General features: G+C 37.0%; 1 protein-coding gene across 9 annotated transcripts in view; it reads right to left on the bottom strand.

Moving 5' to 3' along the window:
* LOC105470801 (ArfGAP with coiled-coil, ankyrin repeat and PH domains 2) overlaps positions 1–14015 on the bottom strand; it is a 175644-nt gene that overhangs the window by 47801 nt on the left and 113828 nt on the right. For all 9 annotated transcript variants that reach the window (XR_011619502.1, XM_011723062.2, XM_071090620.1 and 6 more), the window contains 2 exons: positions 11402–11497; positions 4885–4959 (listed from right to left, as the gene is read on the bottom strand). Coding sequence is in view for 8 of the 9 variants with exons in the window: in XM_011723062.2 (XP_011721364.1) it covers positions 4885–4959; positions 11402–11497 (171 nt within the window). In the remaining variant the exon portion in view is untranslated. The remainder of the gene's footprint in view (positions 1–4884; positions 4960–11401; positions 11498–14015) is intronic.

Below are 14015 nucleotides of genomic sequence, written 5' to 3'. Positions count from 1 at the left end.
AGAATCTGTAAACGACTTGCTACATTTCTTCCTACTTTTTCTTTGGGGAAAAAAAATCAGGGAAACTTTAATCCCCTCATTTAAAATTTGAGGCTATAATTTATTTAATTATACAGATAGAATTAAGTAAGCAATAAATATAATTGACTTTGTTAACATTCTAAAGGTTTCGTTTGTAACATCTTCAGTTTTTCATAACTTTGGTCAACTTAAAAGACTTCCTTGAAAGTGCAGTGCATTACAAGTGTTTCTCTAATTTTCAACTATATTTCTTGAGATCAACTGTCTTCACTTTAATTACTATTAATATCAACTAATATTTTGTAGTACTTAAAATGTGACAGATTTCATAATTTTAGCAATGAAATATGTTGGACGAAAGACATAGTGTTAGAATCTCCTTAAATACATTGATGACCTGATAAATCAGGAAGGAATACTCAAAGGCAAGAGACTGAGTGAGCACTGGAATTCAAAGAGGTAAGGAGAGCAAGGACATCTGCCTATCAGGAGAACTTGAGTTTTGGTGTGAGGTCCAGGGAACAGAATGTAAAACCAAGGTTGGTCAAAGGGGAGTCTAATAGAAACTTCCCTTTAAAATAGCAAACAAGACAAGAAAAACCACTGTTACCACTTTCACTCAAGATCACGATGAAACTCATAGCCAGCAAAACAACAAAAAAAAGTACAAGATTAGAAAGAAAGGAAAAAACTATCATAATTGGTAGATGATAAGACTTTATACACACAGCATCCAAAATAATTGAGAGATAAATCAATATTAAAAGAGATTACTGGTTACAAAATCAATACAGAGAAATCAATGTTATCACAGACAGAACAGTGGTAAAATAAATAAATTTAAAGATAACATTTAGAATATAAATATCTAGGAATAAATCTAACAAAAGATGTACAAGAAAAATCATAAAACTTTATGAAAGCCATTAAAGAAAACTTAAATAAATGGAGAACATACCAAGCGCATAGAATCAAAGATATAATAAAATAAACATATCAATTTTGATTCATAGAAGCTTGAAGGAGGAAAGGTAGGAAGATTTGCTATTACATATCAAGAATTTGCTTGCCAGGAACAGAATGACAAACATTCATGTTCTCACTTATTTGTGGGATCTTAAAAATAAAACAACTGGACTAAGGGAGCTGGAGAGTAGAAGGATGGTTACTAGAGGCTGGGAGGTATGGTGGGCACTGGGGGTGTGGGCGAGTGGGGATGGTTAATGGATACTAAAAAAAAAAAAAGAGAATGAATGAGACCTAGTATTTGATAGCACAACAGGGTGACTACAGTCAAAATAACTGTACATTTAAAAATAATTAAAAGAGCCGGGCGCGGTGGCTCACGCCTGTAATCCCAGCACTTTGGGAGGCTGAGGCGGGCGGATCACAAGGTCAGGAGATCGAGACCACGGTGAAACCCTGTCTCTACTAAAAATACAAAAAATTAGCCGGGCGCGGTTGTGGGCGCCTGTAGTCCCAGCTACTCGGGAGGCTGAGGCAGGAGAATGGCGTGAACCCGGGAGGCGGAGTGAGCCGAGATCGCGCCACTGCACTCCAGCCTGGGCGACAGAGCGAGACTCCGTCTCAAAAAAAAAAAAAAAAAAAAATTAAAAGAATATAATAGGATTGTTTGTAACACAAGGATACATGCTTGAGGGGATGGATATCCTGTTTTCTATGATGTGATTATTATGCATTGCATGCCTGTATCAAAATATTTCATGTACCCCATAAATAATACCACCTGCTATGTACTACCAAAAACTAAAAATGAAATAAAAAAATTTTAAAAGCATTTGATCAACAATTAAGCAACCTGGTGGGAAAATGAGATAAAAAGACTAATAGTTCACAAATAGGATATCCAAATGACCAGTAAATATAAGATGCCCATTAGTCACTAAAGAAATCACTCTGGCCGGGCGCGGTGGCTCAAGCCTGTAATCCCAGCACTTTGGGAGGCCGAGACGGGTGGATCACGAGGTCAGGAGATCGAGACCATCCTGGTGAACACAGTGAAACCCCATCTCTACTAAAACTACAAAAAACTAGCCGGGCGAGGTGGCGGGCGCCTGTAGTCCCAGCTACTTGGGAGGCTGAGGCAGGAGAATGGCGTGAACCTGGGAGGCGGAGCTTGCAGTGAGCTGAGATCAGGCCACTGCACTCCAGCCTGGGCGACAGAGCGAGACTCCGTCTCAAAAAAAAAAAAAAAAAAAAAAAAAAGAAATCACTCTAAAGCCAAAAATAATTAAGACAGCATAGTATCGACAGTTTAGACAAAAAGACAGTGAAACAGAATAGAGAAACTGAAATGGACCTCACATACATGATATATAACACAGGATATACCACAGAGCATTTGGGAAAGGGCAAACTTTTTAATAACTCGTCTGGATCAACTGACTACCAGTGGGAGAATTAAAGGAAACGATCTCTACCTCACACCACACACAAAAACCCAATTAAAGATCTAAAAAGTAGCACGGTGGCTCACACCTGTAATCCCAGCACTTTGGGAGGCTGAGGTGGATGGATCACCTGAGGTCAGGAGATCAAGACCATCCTGACCAAAAAGGTGAAATCCCATCTCTACTAAAAATACAAAAATTAGCTGGGTATGGTGACGTGCAGCTATAATCCCAGCTACTTGGGAGGCTGAGGCAGAAGAATCACTTAAACCCAGGAGGAGGAGATTGCAGTGAGCAGAGATCGCGCCACTGCACTCCACCTGGGTGACAGGACCAAAAAAAATAATAATAAAAATAATCTAAAGAGTAAATCTATAATACAAGATATATCTCTTCATGATCTTGAAATGGAAAGAATTTATTGAACAAGACACAAAAAGCATCAACCATAAGACTGATAAAAATAAGCTATAAGAAAATTAAAAACACATATGCCTCAAATGTATTATTAAGTTGATCAAACAGTTAGGCAGCCTGGTGGAAAAATGAGAGAAAGATTAATAGACGTTTTACAAGTAAGATACGCAAAAGACCAACAGATACAAGATAAGGTGCTTAAGCTCATTAGTCACTAAAGAAGTTAAAACTACGAGAAGATGTCAGTATCTACTGATCAAATCGGCCAAAATCTAAAAGTCTCATAATATAATGAGGTGGCAAATAGGAACTCTCATACAGTGCTGTCTGCTAAGATAGTATAATATTTTGAAAAACAATGTAGCATTATCTGCTTATGCTAAATGATCTACTAAAGCTAATACACCTTCTAACTCAGCAGTTTTACTTCTAGGTATAAATATATCAGAAATGCAAAATGCATGCACGTATCCACACATGAATGTTCAAAGCATCACTGTTTCTCCAACTGATCAATTTAAATTTTTGAAAAATCTAAATAACTACATGAGACATACTTTCCCTTAGTTTTTAGTGGATTTTTTTTTTTACCTGTAATGCAGCCTTGTGTCAGCATTTAAGGGCAGAAAAGAGGTGAGCATTCATAATGAGCAAAAAGCAGCACTATTTTCTTTAAAGGAAAACAGTTGAATATTATTTAAAATCAAATAAGTTATTCTTAGAGTTAATAATTTACCATTTTGAACCTTCAGTACAACACTGAACTGTGTTCACAATAGGAAAAGATATTAAAAGATGTGTACTGTTTATTAAATAATTCAATTTAAGGAAATATTCAAATATTCCTACAAATACCATGATATCTCATTTTAATTAAAAACAATTGGTCCCAATTTTTAGCAATCTTTTCATGATCATGTCATTAAAACTCGTTACCCATCAAAACATCAGACTGTACACTTTAATTACGTAAAATTTTTATTTGTCAACTTAAAATAAAGTTACCCAAACAAAAGTTAATCTAACTTTAAACAAAACAAAATAAAACGTGGAGGTTGTCTCACCTGACACTAACCAGAAAGTAACTAACTTAAAGGTGGTCTTGTAGAAATCTTTCCTTTTTTAATTATTTTTCTTTGAGCATTAATACTCCATCATCAATTAAATTTTTCTTACTTTTACTACTGATTTTGTTTTCTTTTTTCACTGACATCTTCTATATCAGATCTAGTTTACTGGTATTTTAAATTCTAAATAAACCATTAAAAAGTTGATTTTACTGCTCAATACCAAGAAAACAGATTTCTTAAAGCAATGCTAGATGGCATCCTGTACATACTTATATTTCTATATTCAACTTTAACACTCTCCCTTTATTTTCAGATAACTACACAAAAAGTACTACTGACGATATAAGAAAGTTGAGTTGCAGGCATGTCACACTCAACTCTTTTAGCATGAAGAAATAAAAACTGTTTTAATATTTGAGTTTTCATTTTTAAAAACATTATTTTCAAAGTCAGTTTTGCTAGGTTTAGGCAATTCAACAGGCAATGCAGGTGAAGCTTTAGCATCTCGTCACAGAGAGGAAAGGCTGCCTTGCAGTGACTGCAGTTGGAAAGTCTGTAAGGCCAAACACGCATGTTGACACTAAGATGCATCCACACCCCCTGCCCCGCAACACACACACAGACACACTCTTTTACAGGGAGTTGGTGGTATCCTGAATGTAATTATGAATAGTGTTTTAAATTCTAACTAAAGGCCACTTTTAGCTTAGTTACGGCTCTAAGAGATTTAAATTTTTATAAACTGATTCAAGGAGCACAGCTTTCAAAGATCCGAAAAAATAACAAAATACGTCCCTTAAAATCTGAAGAACATTTCGCTCTTCAAAAACAGAAGAGGAATTTATCTGCACAATTTAATTATTAGAACAACCCAAAGATGGGTTCCAATACAATGACACCTTGCATAAACCAACAACCAAGCGACTGTATAAAACGGAATTAATTTTTAATTTCCCCTGAGGTACCTTTTGTTGAATGGTGGAATGTTTTTGCTCCATTTCTCTTTTCTCCTTTGCTGCATCCACAACCAGTCGATCCAACTGTAAAAAGGGAAAAAGAGAAAACTGCAGACTTAAAAAAAGTATGGATTATTTTTTCAAACCATATTCCAAATCATTTCACAGATAAATAAAAAAATCACTCAATTTAAGCTTATTTAAAAAGGTTTTGGCTAAACTTTGAAGTAGAAGTTCATATTTTTTTCTGCTATCAAGTTCTCTTTGAGAAGATCCGTATCTCCATTAGAAGAAAAAAGATTTCCAAGAATAGTCATGGTGCCGTACATACATGATTGGAGGCCTTGTCACAGGTACCCCAGTGATACACTTTCAATCCTTAAATAAGGAAAATGACTCTAGCTTAAGCTGCCTGCTGACCTACTAAGCAAATTCAGGTAGTTAAAATCAAAGATACGAAGAAGACACTAGTGACTTCTTTCTCATAATAGCAAAAAGTAGTGCAGCTAAACTAGTACCAACCAGCTAAACCAGCTCTCACAAATTCACTCTAACAGCTACTTCCAATCATTCAAGATGTTTCTTCATGTTTTCAGGTTGGCTCCCTAACGTCATAATCAAATCTAAAAAGAAGAAAAAATAATTCACCAGATAAAAGAGAAAGCTAAAAATAATAAAAGAATAGTAATCATTCATAAGACCAAGGTAGGAAATCAGCAATTCTTAAGGCTCATTTTTAAAAGCTCAAAAAACTTAATAAAACTATAAAACCCGGCCGGGCGCAGTGGCTCACGCCTGTAATTCCAGCACTTTGGGAGGCCAAGTCGGGCGGATCAGGAGGTCAGGAGTTCAAGAACAGCCTGGCCAACATAGTGAAACCCCGTCTCCCCTAAAAATACAAAAAATTAGCTAGGCATGGTGGCAGGTGCCCATAATCCTACCTACTCGGGAGGCTGAGGCAGGAGAATCGCTTGAACCCAGGAGGCAGAGGTTGCAGTGGGCTGAGATCACACCACTGCACACTAGCCAGGGCGACAGTGCAAGGCTCCATCCCCCACCCCCCCCAAAATAATATACACATATATAAAAAACCCATTTATTTCTTGTTCCTTTGTATTAGAAAGGATATCCATCATAAGGGAAGTATTCAATTTCCGGTAATATGTCACAAGAAATGCACTGGCTTCTCGAAATCATATTTGCTAAACTAACAATAATTGGGTTATACATTATTTATTATGTGGGTTTCATTGTCTAGACTACGATGATGCTTTCCAACTCTGAACCTCCATCACCCATAAATGATTAACACATGTTCGATAAATGAAAAAATTAAAACATACATATCAGATCAGCAGGAATATGGAAAAAAGCGTTAAATGTCTAAACATTTTAAGTTGTATCTTTTAAAAACTAAATTTTTAAAGTCTCTTTCAAAAAAGCTATTTAATCCTTTATCACAAATGATTTTTTTCTACAGAAGAATAATTCTAGTCAGATAGTATTACTGAATAGTAATAGAGATTAACCAAAAAAATACCCACAATAAAACAGATCTATCACTATTATAAAGTACGTGATACAGCTGGCAACCATACTACTCTAGGATCTAATACACACACACCTTAGTGACATGTAGCATTGATTTAGTGGGTATGCTATACATGGTGCACTAGAAAAATATATTCTCACACAAATTTCTTACGCGGAATGAGTGGACTAACCATCCTATGGTTTTTACGGCTCTGAGTGGCATATAAATATTATTCATTCAGACTGAAATGCAGCACAAGGGAGCCCCCAAATTCAAAATATTTACAAATATGCACGCATATACTTTACATATGAATTCTGCAATGTAGGTGATGGTTTTCTGCCTGTCTAATTGGTAAGAAATGTCTCTTGCAGCCAGGCGCGGTGGCTCACGCCTGTAATCCCAGCACTTTGGGAGGCCGAGATGGGCGGATCACGAGGTGAGGAGACTGAGACCATCCTGCCTAACACAGTGAAACCCCGCCTCTACTAAAAATACAAAAAAAAAATTAGGCGGGCGAGGTGGCGGGCGCCTGTATTCCCAGCTACTCGGGAGGCTGAGGCAGGAGAATGGTGTAAACCTGGGAGGCGGAGCTTGTAGTGAGCCGAGATCGTGCCACTGCACTCCAGCCTGGGCGACAGAGCAAGCCTCCATCTCAAAAAAAAAAAAAAAAAGAAAGAAAAAAGAAATGTCTCTTGCATCCCTAACCCCATTGCTATTACAACAGGAAAGTGGGGACAATTCCCCCTCTCTGATGGGGAAAAAGAATAAAGAAAAAATATCTTTCGTGATGGTGGGGGTTTGGGAAAAGGCACGAGTTGGGGAAATGTGAAGACTGGCAGAGTCTTATCTTCTAGACACTGGGAAATGTATCAGGAAGATAACTTGGAGCACAGTAAAAAGGGCCCCGTGTTTGTGTTAATACTGGACATTATCCATTTTAATAGGTTCCTATCACTAAGCAGGTATCCCCGGTCCTTCTGTGTTTTAAATCCCTTCCACTCCCACCAACCTCAGATATCATCACTTCTCTTTCTCCTTTTCAACTTCTCCCTCGAACTACCATCTGCTTTTAAGTTGGTGCAAATCATTCTACCTTAATAAAACCGCTGGGAGTGGGGAGGGATTGCATTGGGAGTTATACCTAATGTAAATGACGAGTTGATGGGTTCTGAGGAGTTGATGGGTGCAGCACACCAACATGGCACAAGTATACATATGTAACAAACCTGCATGTTATGCACATGTACCCTAGAACTTAAAGTATAATAATAATAATAATAATAATAAAAGAAAAAAAAAGAATCAGGAAGTTCCAAATCAAAAGCAGTTCCTGAGCTCCACTGAGGGAATGCAATGGGGAGGCTTTTACAGAACAGACACAGAAATAAAGCAAACACAATATTTGATTGGTTATAGTTAAAAATAAAATAAAATAAAACCGCTAACCCATACTCTTTCTCCAGCTACCACATTCTTTCCCTCTTTCCTTCATAACACAACTTCTTTAAAATACTACCACCTTCTCTATTTGCCCCTTCCATATTAATCTACCCACTGTAATTCAGCTTCTACTGCCCGGGTCCCCAGCGCCATGGAAACAGCATCTCTCACAGAGGTAACAACTTTTTGCTGCTAAATCCAACAGGTATTTCTCAGTCCTAGGTTTACTTAACTTTCTAATAATTGAAGCTGATAACCACGCCTTCCCTTTGAAACCCTTTTCCTGGCCTACAATGCCAGTCTCCTGTTTTTCCACCCCTCACTCATCTACGTCCTAGCACAGCTTCTCTTACTGAGCCATCTCAAAATTTAGTCCTTCTTAGGTCCCTGCCCCAAGTCAGTTTTTTTTTTTTTTTTAACTCAATACCAGTGGACCTCAACCTTAACTTACAAAATAAAAATCTTTATGTATGGTGTCTAGGCAACTAGATTTTTTAAAAAATAGCTCTATGATTCAGAGATATCTAACTCACCCCTCATCAACTCACCCACTCTTGTGGTTGCAATCAGCAACTATATGCTACTGATTTAGTCTACTTCCCTCTTCTGAGCTCCACAAATATCCACTTACACGTCTTATCCTCACAAATCAATATATTTAAGCGTGAACTCATCACGCCCTTCCACCCTCGGATGGGCTGTATATTAACCCTCACATCTAACCATTTCTATCTCTACTGCCATGACCTTAGTTGCAGATGCCATTATCTACTGATTATGAAAAGAATATCGCAACTGGCCACCTCCAACCCGGACATCTTATCGACCAGGCACTACAGGCTCTGGGGCTGAGATGTTTTTCAAGGACCTGCAGACTTATTTGAGATCTGGGGCGGGGCGGGGGGGAACCTATAAAACTAAAATGATTAAATGTTTTAAAAATACATAGTTTTTTCAGCTAGCCAACTGCAATTCAACTCACACTGCTTTTATAAATTATACTGAATATAAGATGACAGTGTAATCTAATATTTGATAGTATGTGAGGAATGTCTAAAACCTAGGAAGGTCTCTCCTTCCCCCCAAGTCCGGCTTACATGTCCTATCTATATGTTCCTGCAACACTTTGACCCTTCCCCATATGGTGGAAAAGGCCAGCTGTCCCTCAATATCTGTTTTCTCCTTCTTCCTTAACAATGGAACCCCTAAATTCTAGCAGGTCACGTGGCTACCTGGCATTAAGGTTAATTTCCCTTGCAGCTATTGTGACCCTGTAACTAAGGACTTGGCATTGGGATGTATGTAGAAGTGATATGTACAATTTCTAGGAAATGTGCTTAAAAAGAGAAAAACGTATCTTTCGTTCTCCCTTCCTTCTTCCTATTAGCTGGAATTTGAGTATGTTAGCTAAAGCTTGATTAGCCACTTTGAACTATGAGGTAGGATCAAAAAACAGAAGCCTGTACTCCTGCTAACCAAGTTGCCACCATACCATGTCTTCAACTTTACATAAGAGAAATAAAACTCTCTTTTTTAAACTACTAATATTCTCAGTTTTCTATTATTTGCAAACAAACCTCATCCCAACTGTTACACACACAAGGTATTCAGCACAGAGATTAAGAGTGTGGTGCCTTGTTGGCTTCTCCCAAGAGAGTAAGTTCTGTAGAGGCAGAAAACAGAATACATGTAATCCACGGCATATGCCCTACATGTCCTTCCCTGTCTCAACACACACACACACACACACACACACACACACACACACACACACACCACAACTCACACATACTCTGGTCAGTAAATGCAATTCCCATTCCACTCTTACCTTTTTCCTTAAACTCAATTTTTCTTTTCCTTTTTTTTTTTGAGACAGAGTTTCCCTCTGTCACCCAGACTGGAGTACAACGACCCAGTCTTGGCTCACTGAGAACTCCACCTCATGCCTCAGCCTCCCGAGTAGCTAGGATTACAGGCATATGCCACCACACCCAGCTAATTTTTTTATTTTTAGTAGAGACGGGGTTTCACCATGTTGGCCAGGCTGGTCTCAAACTCCCAGCCTCATGTAATCTGCATGCCTCAGCCTCCCAAAGTGCTGGGATTACAGGCATAAGCCACTGTGCCTGGCCTAAACTCTATTTTTCATCATCGGTCCCCTCCTCTTGGAAACTAAACTGAAACATCTTGAGAAAGAAAATCACCTAAAAATCGACAGTGTTAAATAAAGAATGCTCATCAACAAAAAACAAAGTCCCCCGAACAGATCTAACATAACGTTATGATCAGATATGAAAAAATAGTTTGAACATAACGACATTTTTATACATATAAAATTTGTATGTATATGTATAGAGCTATTACACATAGCCAGAGATAGCCACATGTGACTATATGAAATGAAAAAGTTCCCAAGAGCTCTATAATTTTAAGATTCTAAAATTTTTTTTATTCAAATAACAAGATACAAGTTTTTAGAAAATAAAAAAGAGCTCTAACTCAACTGAAAAGCAAATTGGAACAATAATTCAATTATCCAAATGTATGAAATTTAAAAATAAGTCCAGTTATGTAGACTGCAAAACACACACTTTGTTTTTATATTTTTTATTTTATTTTATTTTTTTTGAGACGGAGTCTTGCTCTGTCGCCCAGGCTGGAGTGCGGTGGCGCGATCTCGGCTCACTGCAACCTCCGCCTGCCTGGTTCACGCCATTCTCCTGCTTCAGACTCCTGAGTAGCTGGGACTACAGGCGCCCACCACCAAGGCTGGCTAAGTTTTTTTTATTTTTAGTAGAGACGGGGTTTCAACGTGTTAGCCAGGATGGTCTCGATTTCCTGACCTTGTGATTCGCCCGCCTTGGCCTCCCAAAGTGCTGGGATTACAGGTGTGAGCCACTGCGCCCGGCCACACTTTGTTTTTAAATTCTCCTTTTCAATACCTTCATATACAAACTATAACGTAAGGTTCTTTTTACCTTTGATTTCATTTTTTGGGTATACCCAAAATGCAAACATTTGAGTATTAACCCACATATAAATCTGCTATAGCATCCAACTTCATTCTTCATTAAATAAATAAAACATCAAGTCCTCCTTGATATGGTTTGGGTGTCCTCACCCAAAATCTCATCTTGAATTATAATCCCCATAATCCTCATGTGTCAAGAGAGAGACCAGGTGGAGGGAACTGAATCATGCGGGGGGTTTCCCCCATGCTGGTTCTCGTGATAGTGAGTTCTCACGAGATCTAATGGTTTTATAAGTGTTTGGTAGTTTATCTTGCATTCATTCTCCCCTCTGCTGCCTTGTGAAGAAGATGCCTTGCTTTCCCTTTGCCTTCTGCCATGATTGTAAGTTTCCTGAGGCTTCCCCAGCCATGCAGAACTGTGAGTCAATTAAACCTCTTTCCTTTCTAGATTACCCAGTTTGAGGCAGCTCTTTATAGCAGTATGAGAAGAGACTAACACACCTCCAATATGCTAAATTTCTTTAAAAATACAAATACCAGTGTATAAAACAGAATCAAGAAATATACCGCAACATTACCTGTGCACCAAGATCCTTCATGTAGGGTCCAAGTTCACTAAACAGATCATATCCTTGATGAAAGAAGGCCAAATGGGCATACATAAATGACAACATCTAAAGGGGGAAAAAAAAGATGACCATTTTAAAATCTACTCGTAGATAGACATTCTGAAATATTTTATATATATAAAAAAGACAGCGTCTTGCTCTGTCACCCAGGCCTGGCATGCAGTGGCACAAACACAGTTCACTGCAACCTGTACCTCCCAGGCTCAGGTGATTCTCCCACTTCAGCCTCCTAAGTAGCTGGGACCACAGGCATGCGCCACTATGCTCAGCTAATTTTGGTAGAGACAAAGTCTTGCCATGTTACCCAGGCTGATCTCAAACTCCTGGGTTCCAGCAATCCTCCCACTTCCACCTCCAATAGTGCTGGGATTACAGGCATGAGCCACCGTGCCCAGTTCATCAAACCTATTTGAAAATTAAACTGAGTCATCTGTTTTAAAAGAGTATTTCAAAAATATTTTCAAATACAATGAAAATAAATTTTATTTAAAAGAAATTTCCCAGTGGTTTAAAATTTTTTTAATGCTCAAAATTTTAGTCGTTTAGACTATATTTAGGTGATCAAAATGTATACAGCAGATTCAAATAATCCAATTTTCAATAACTCTACTATTTTCCTAGGTCCATTATAAAGTATTTATGTGCTCCTTCAACCAAGCTCACTGACAAACCTTAAACTGCAAAAAAGGCAAAAAGATAAGAGAAATATAAAGTGCTCAAAATAAAACACAAATACTTTACAATCTACTAGAGCACCAAGCACAACCTAAAGTAGGAGAATGTTGGTGTTTCTCTCAAGATACCAAAATAAAATGAGTCAACTGAATTTGCCAATATGGAACTTTCTTTACATTCATTCCACAAATCTAAAAAGCTGACATTAATAAGCAGAGATTTGTCCACGTTTTCCCATATTTTACCTATTTTAAAGAGAAAAATCACCCTCATTTTAATTAAGTTTTTACATGGAAGGAATTATATAATTAAATGAATACTGAAAAAATATTCTAAACATCCATGTTATTTTTAACAAGTGGCATCTGTTCAATTTTCTGAAGTCTAAAATAGGTCATAAAGTCCTTAATACTCAAAAATCCTCCAAAAAAAACTACTTAAAAAAAAAACCATTAAAACACAGAGGCAAAAGGACAAAACTCAGAAGAGGAAAATTATTCTGGAATTAGATAATAGTGATCATTGCACAAATTTGTGAATAAAAACTGATAAATTATTTTTAAAAAATTAACAATTTAAAAAGAGGGATGGGATTAATAGCTAGGACTACATAAAAATATAAAATATGCCTGTACATCAAAATGCAAAACGAGCATATTAAAAGACAAATGATAAACTAGGGAAAAACACATGACAAAGAATTAACAGTCTTAAGATGTAAGAGATGTTGCAAATCAACATGAAAAAGATGAACACTCCAACAGAAAAAAAGACAAATGACATATGAGGTATCTAACTGGCCAAAAAACACGGAAAAACGTTCAAACTCATTTGTATTAACAAAATGCAAAACTGAATAATGAGATCGTGCTTTCTATCCAACAAACTAGGGGCAGCATGGGGGAAAAAACCGGAATGCTCAGTGTTGGTAAAATGTGGAGGAAAACCCATTTTCACACAATATTAGAAGAAATATTGTATAACTCTTGAAATTTGACAATATTTTTCTAAAGTCTTAATTCTTTGACTATATAATATCTTCTTTATAAATCTATCCTAAGAAAATAATAGGATTATTCATTATTCATTAGAATGATGAGGACAAAGCTATGTTTTAATGTCAAAAACAAGGAAATTATTTGAATATCCATTAATAGGTGAAATTAATTTATGGTATATTCCTTCAAGGTCAGTAAACTATGACCTGCAAACTTTATTAGGCCTCACCACCTTTTTGATAGTCCATGAGCTACGAATGGTTTTTACATCTTTAAATGATTTAAAGACAATGAAAATAAATAAAATTTATGATAGGTGAAAATTACATGAAATTCAAATTTGTGTTTATTTATAAAGTTTTATTGGAACACAGCAATGGCCATTCATTTATATATTGTCTTTCTCGTTATAATAGCACAGTTGAATAATTCCAACAGAGACCATGAGGCCTGTAAAACCCACCATATTTACTACCTGGACTTTTACAAAAAACATGTGCCAAACCCTAGGATATTCAGGTGGTAGAATTCTACCCGGCCACAAACGCCATCATTAAATAAAGGATATTTAATCCAAACCCTAGGATATTCAGGTGGCAGAATTCTACCTGGCCACAAACGCCATCATTAAATAAAGGATATTTAATGACATATAACTTTGCAGTGTATTAGTGAAAAGAGAAAGTTATAAAATAGTATGTAGGAATGAGTCCCATTAAAACATTAAATGTGATTTTAAAAGGCATATATTCAAGTTTATGTACACACACACACGGACGCACAAGGACGGACATAGAGAGTAAAAAGACGAAGATGTATGCCGTGATATTAATAGTGGCTTCCCCTTGGTAGCAGAACTAGTAAGTCGTTTTTATTTTTCTTCATACACA

The sequence above is a fragment of the Macaca nemestrina genome, chromosome 2 (assembly GCF_043159975.1).
Source record: "Macaca nemestrina isolate mMacNem1 chromosome 2, mMacNem.hap1, whole genome shotgun sequence".
NCBI lineage: Eukaryota > Metazoa > Chordata > Mammalia > Primates > Cercopithecidae > Macaca > Macaca nemestrina.
The sequence above is the reverse complement of the archived record's forward strand: the minus strand, read 5'-3'. Positions and strand labels throughout refer to the sequence as shown.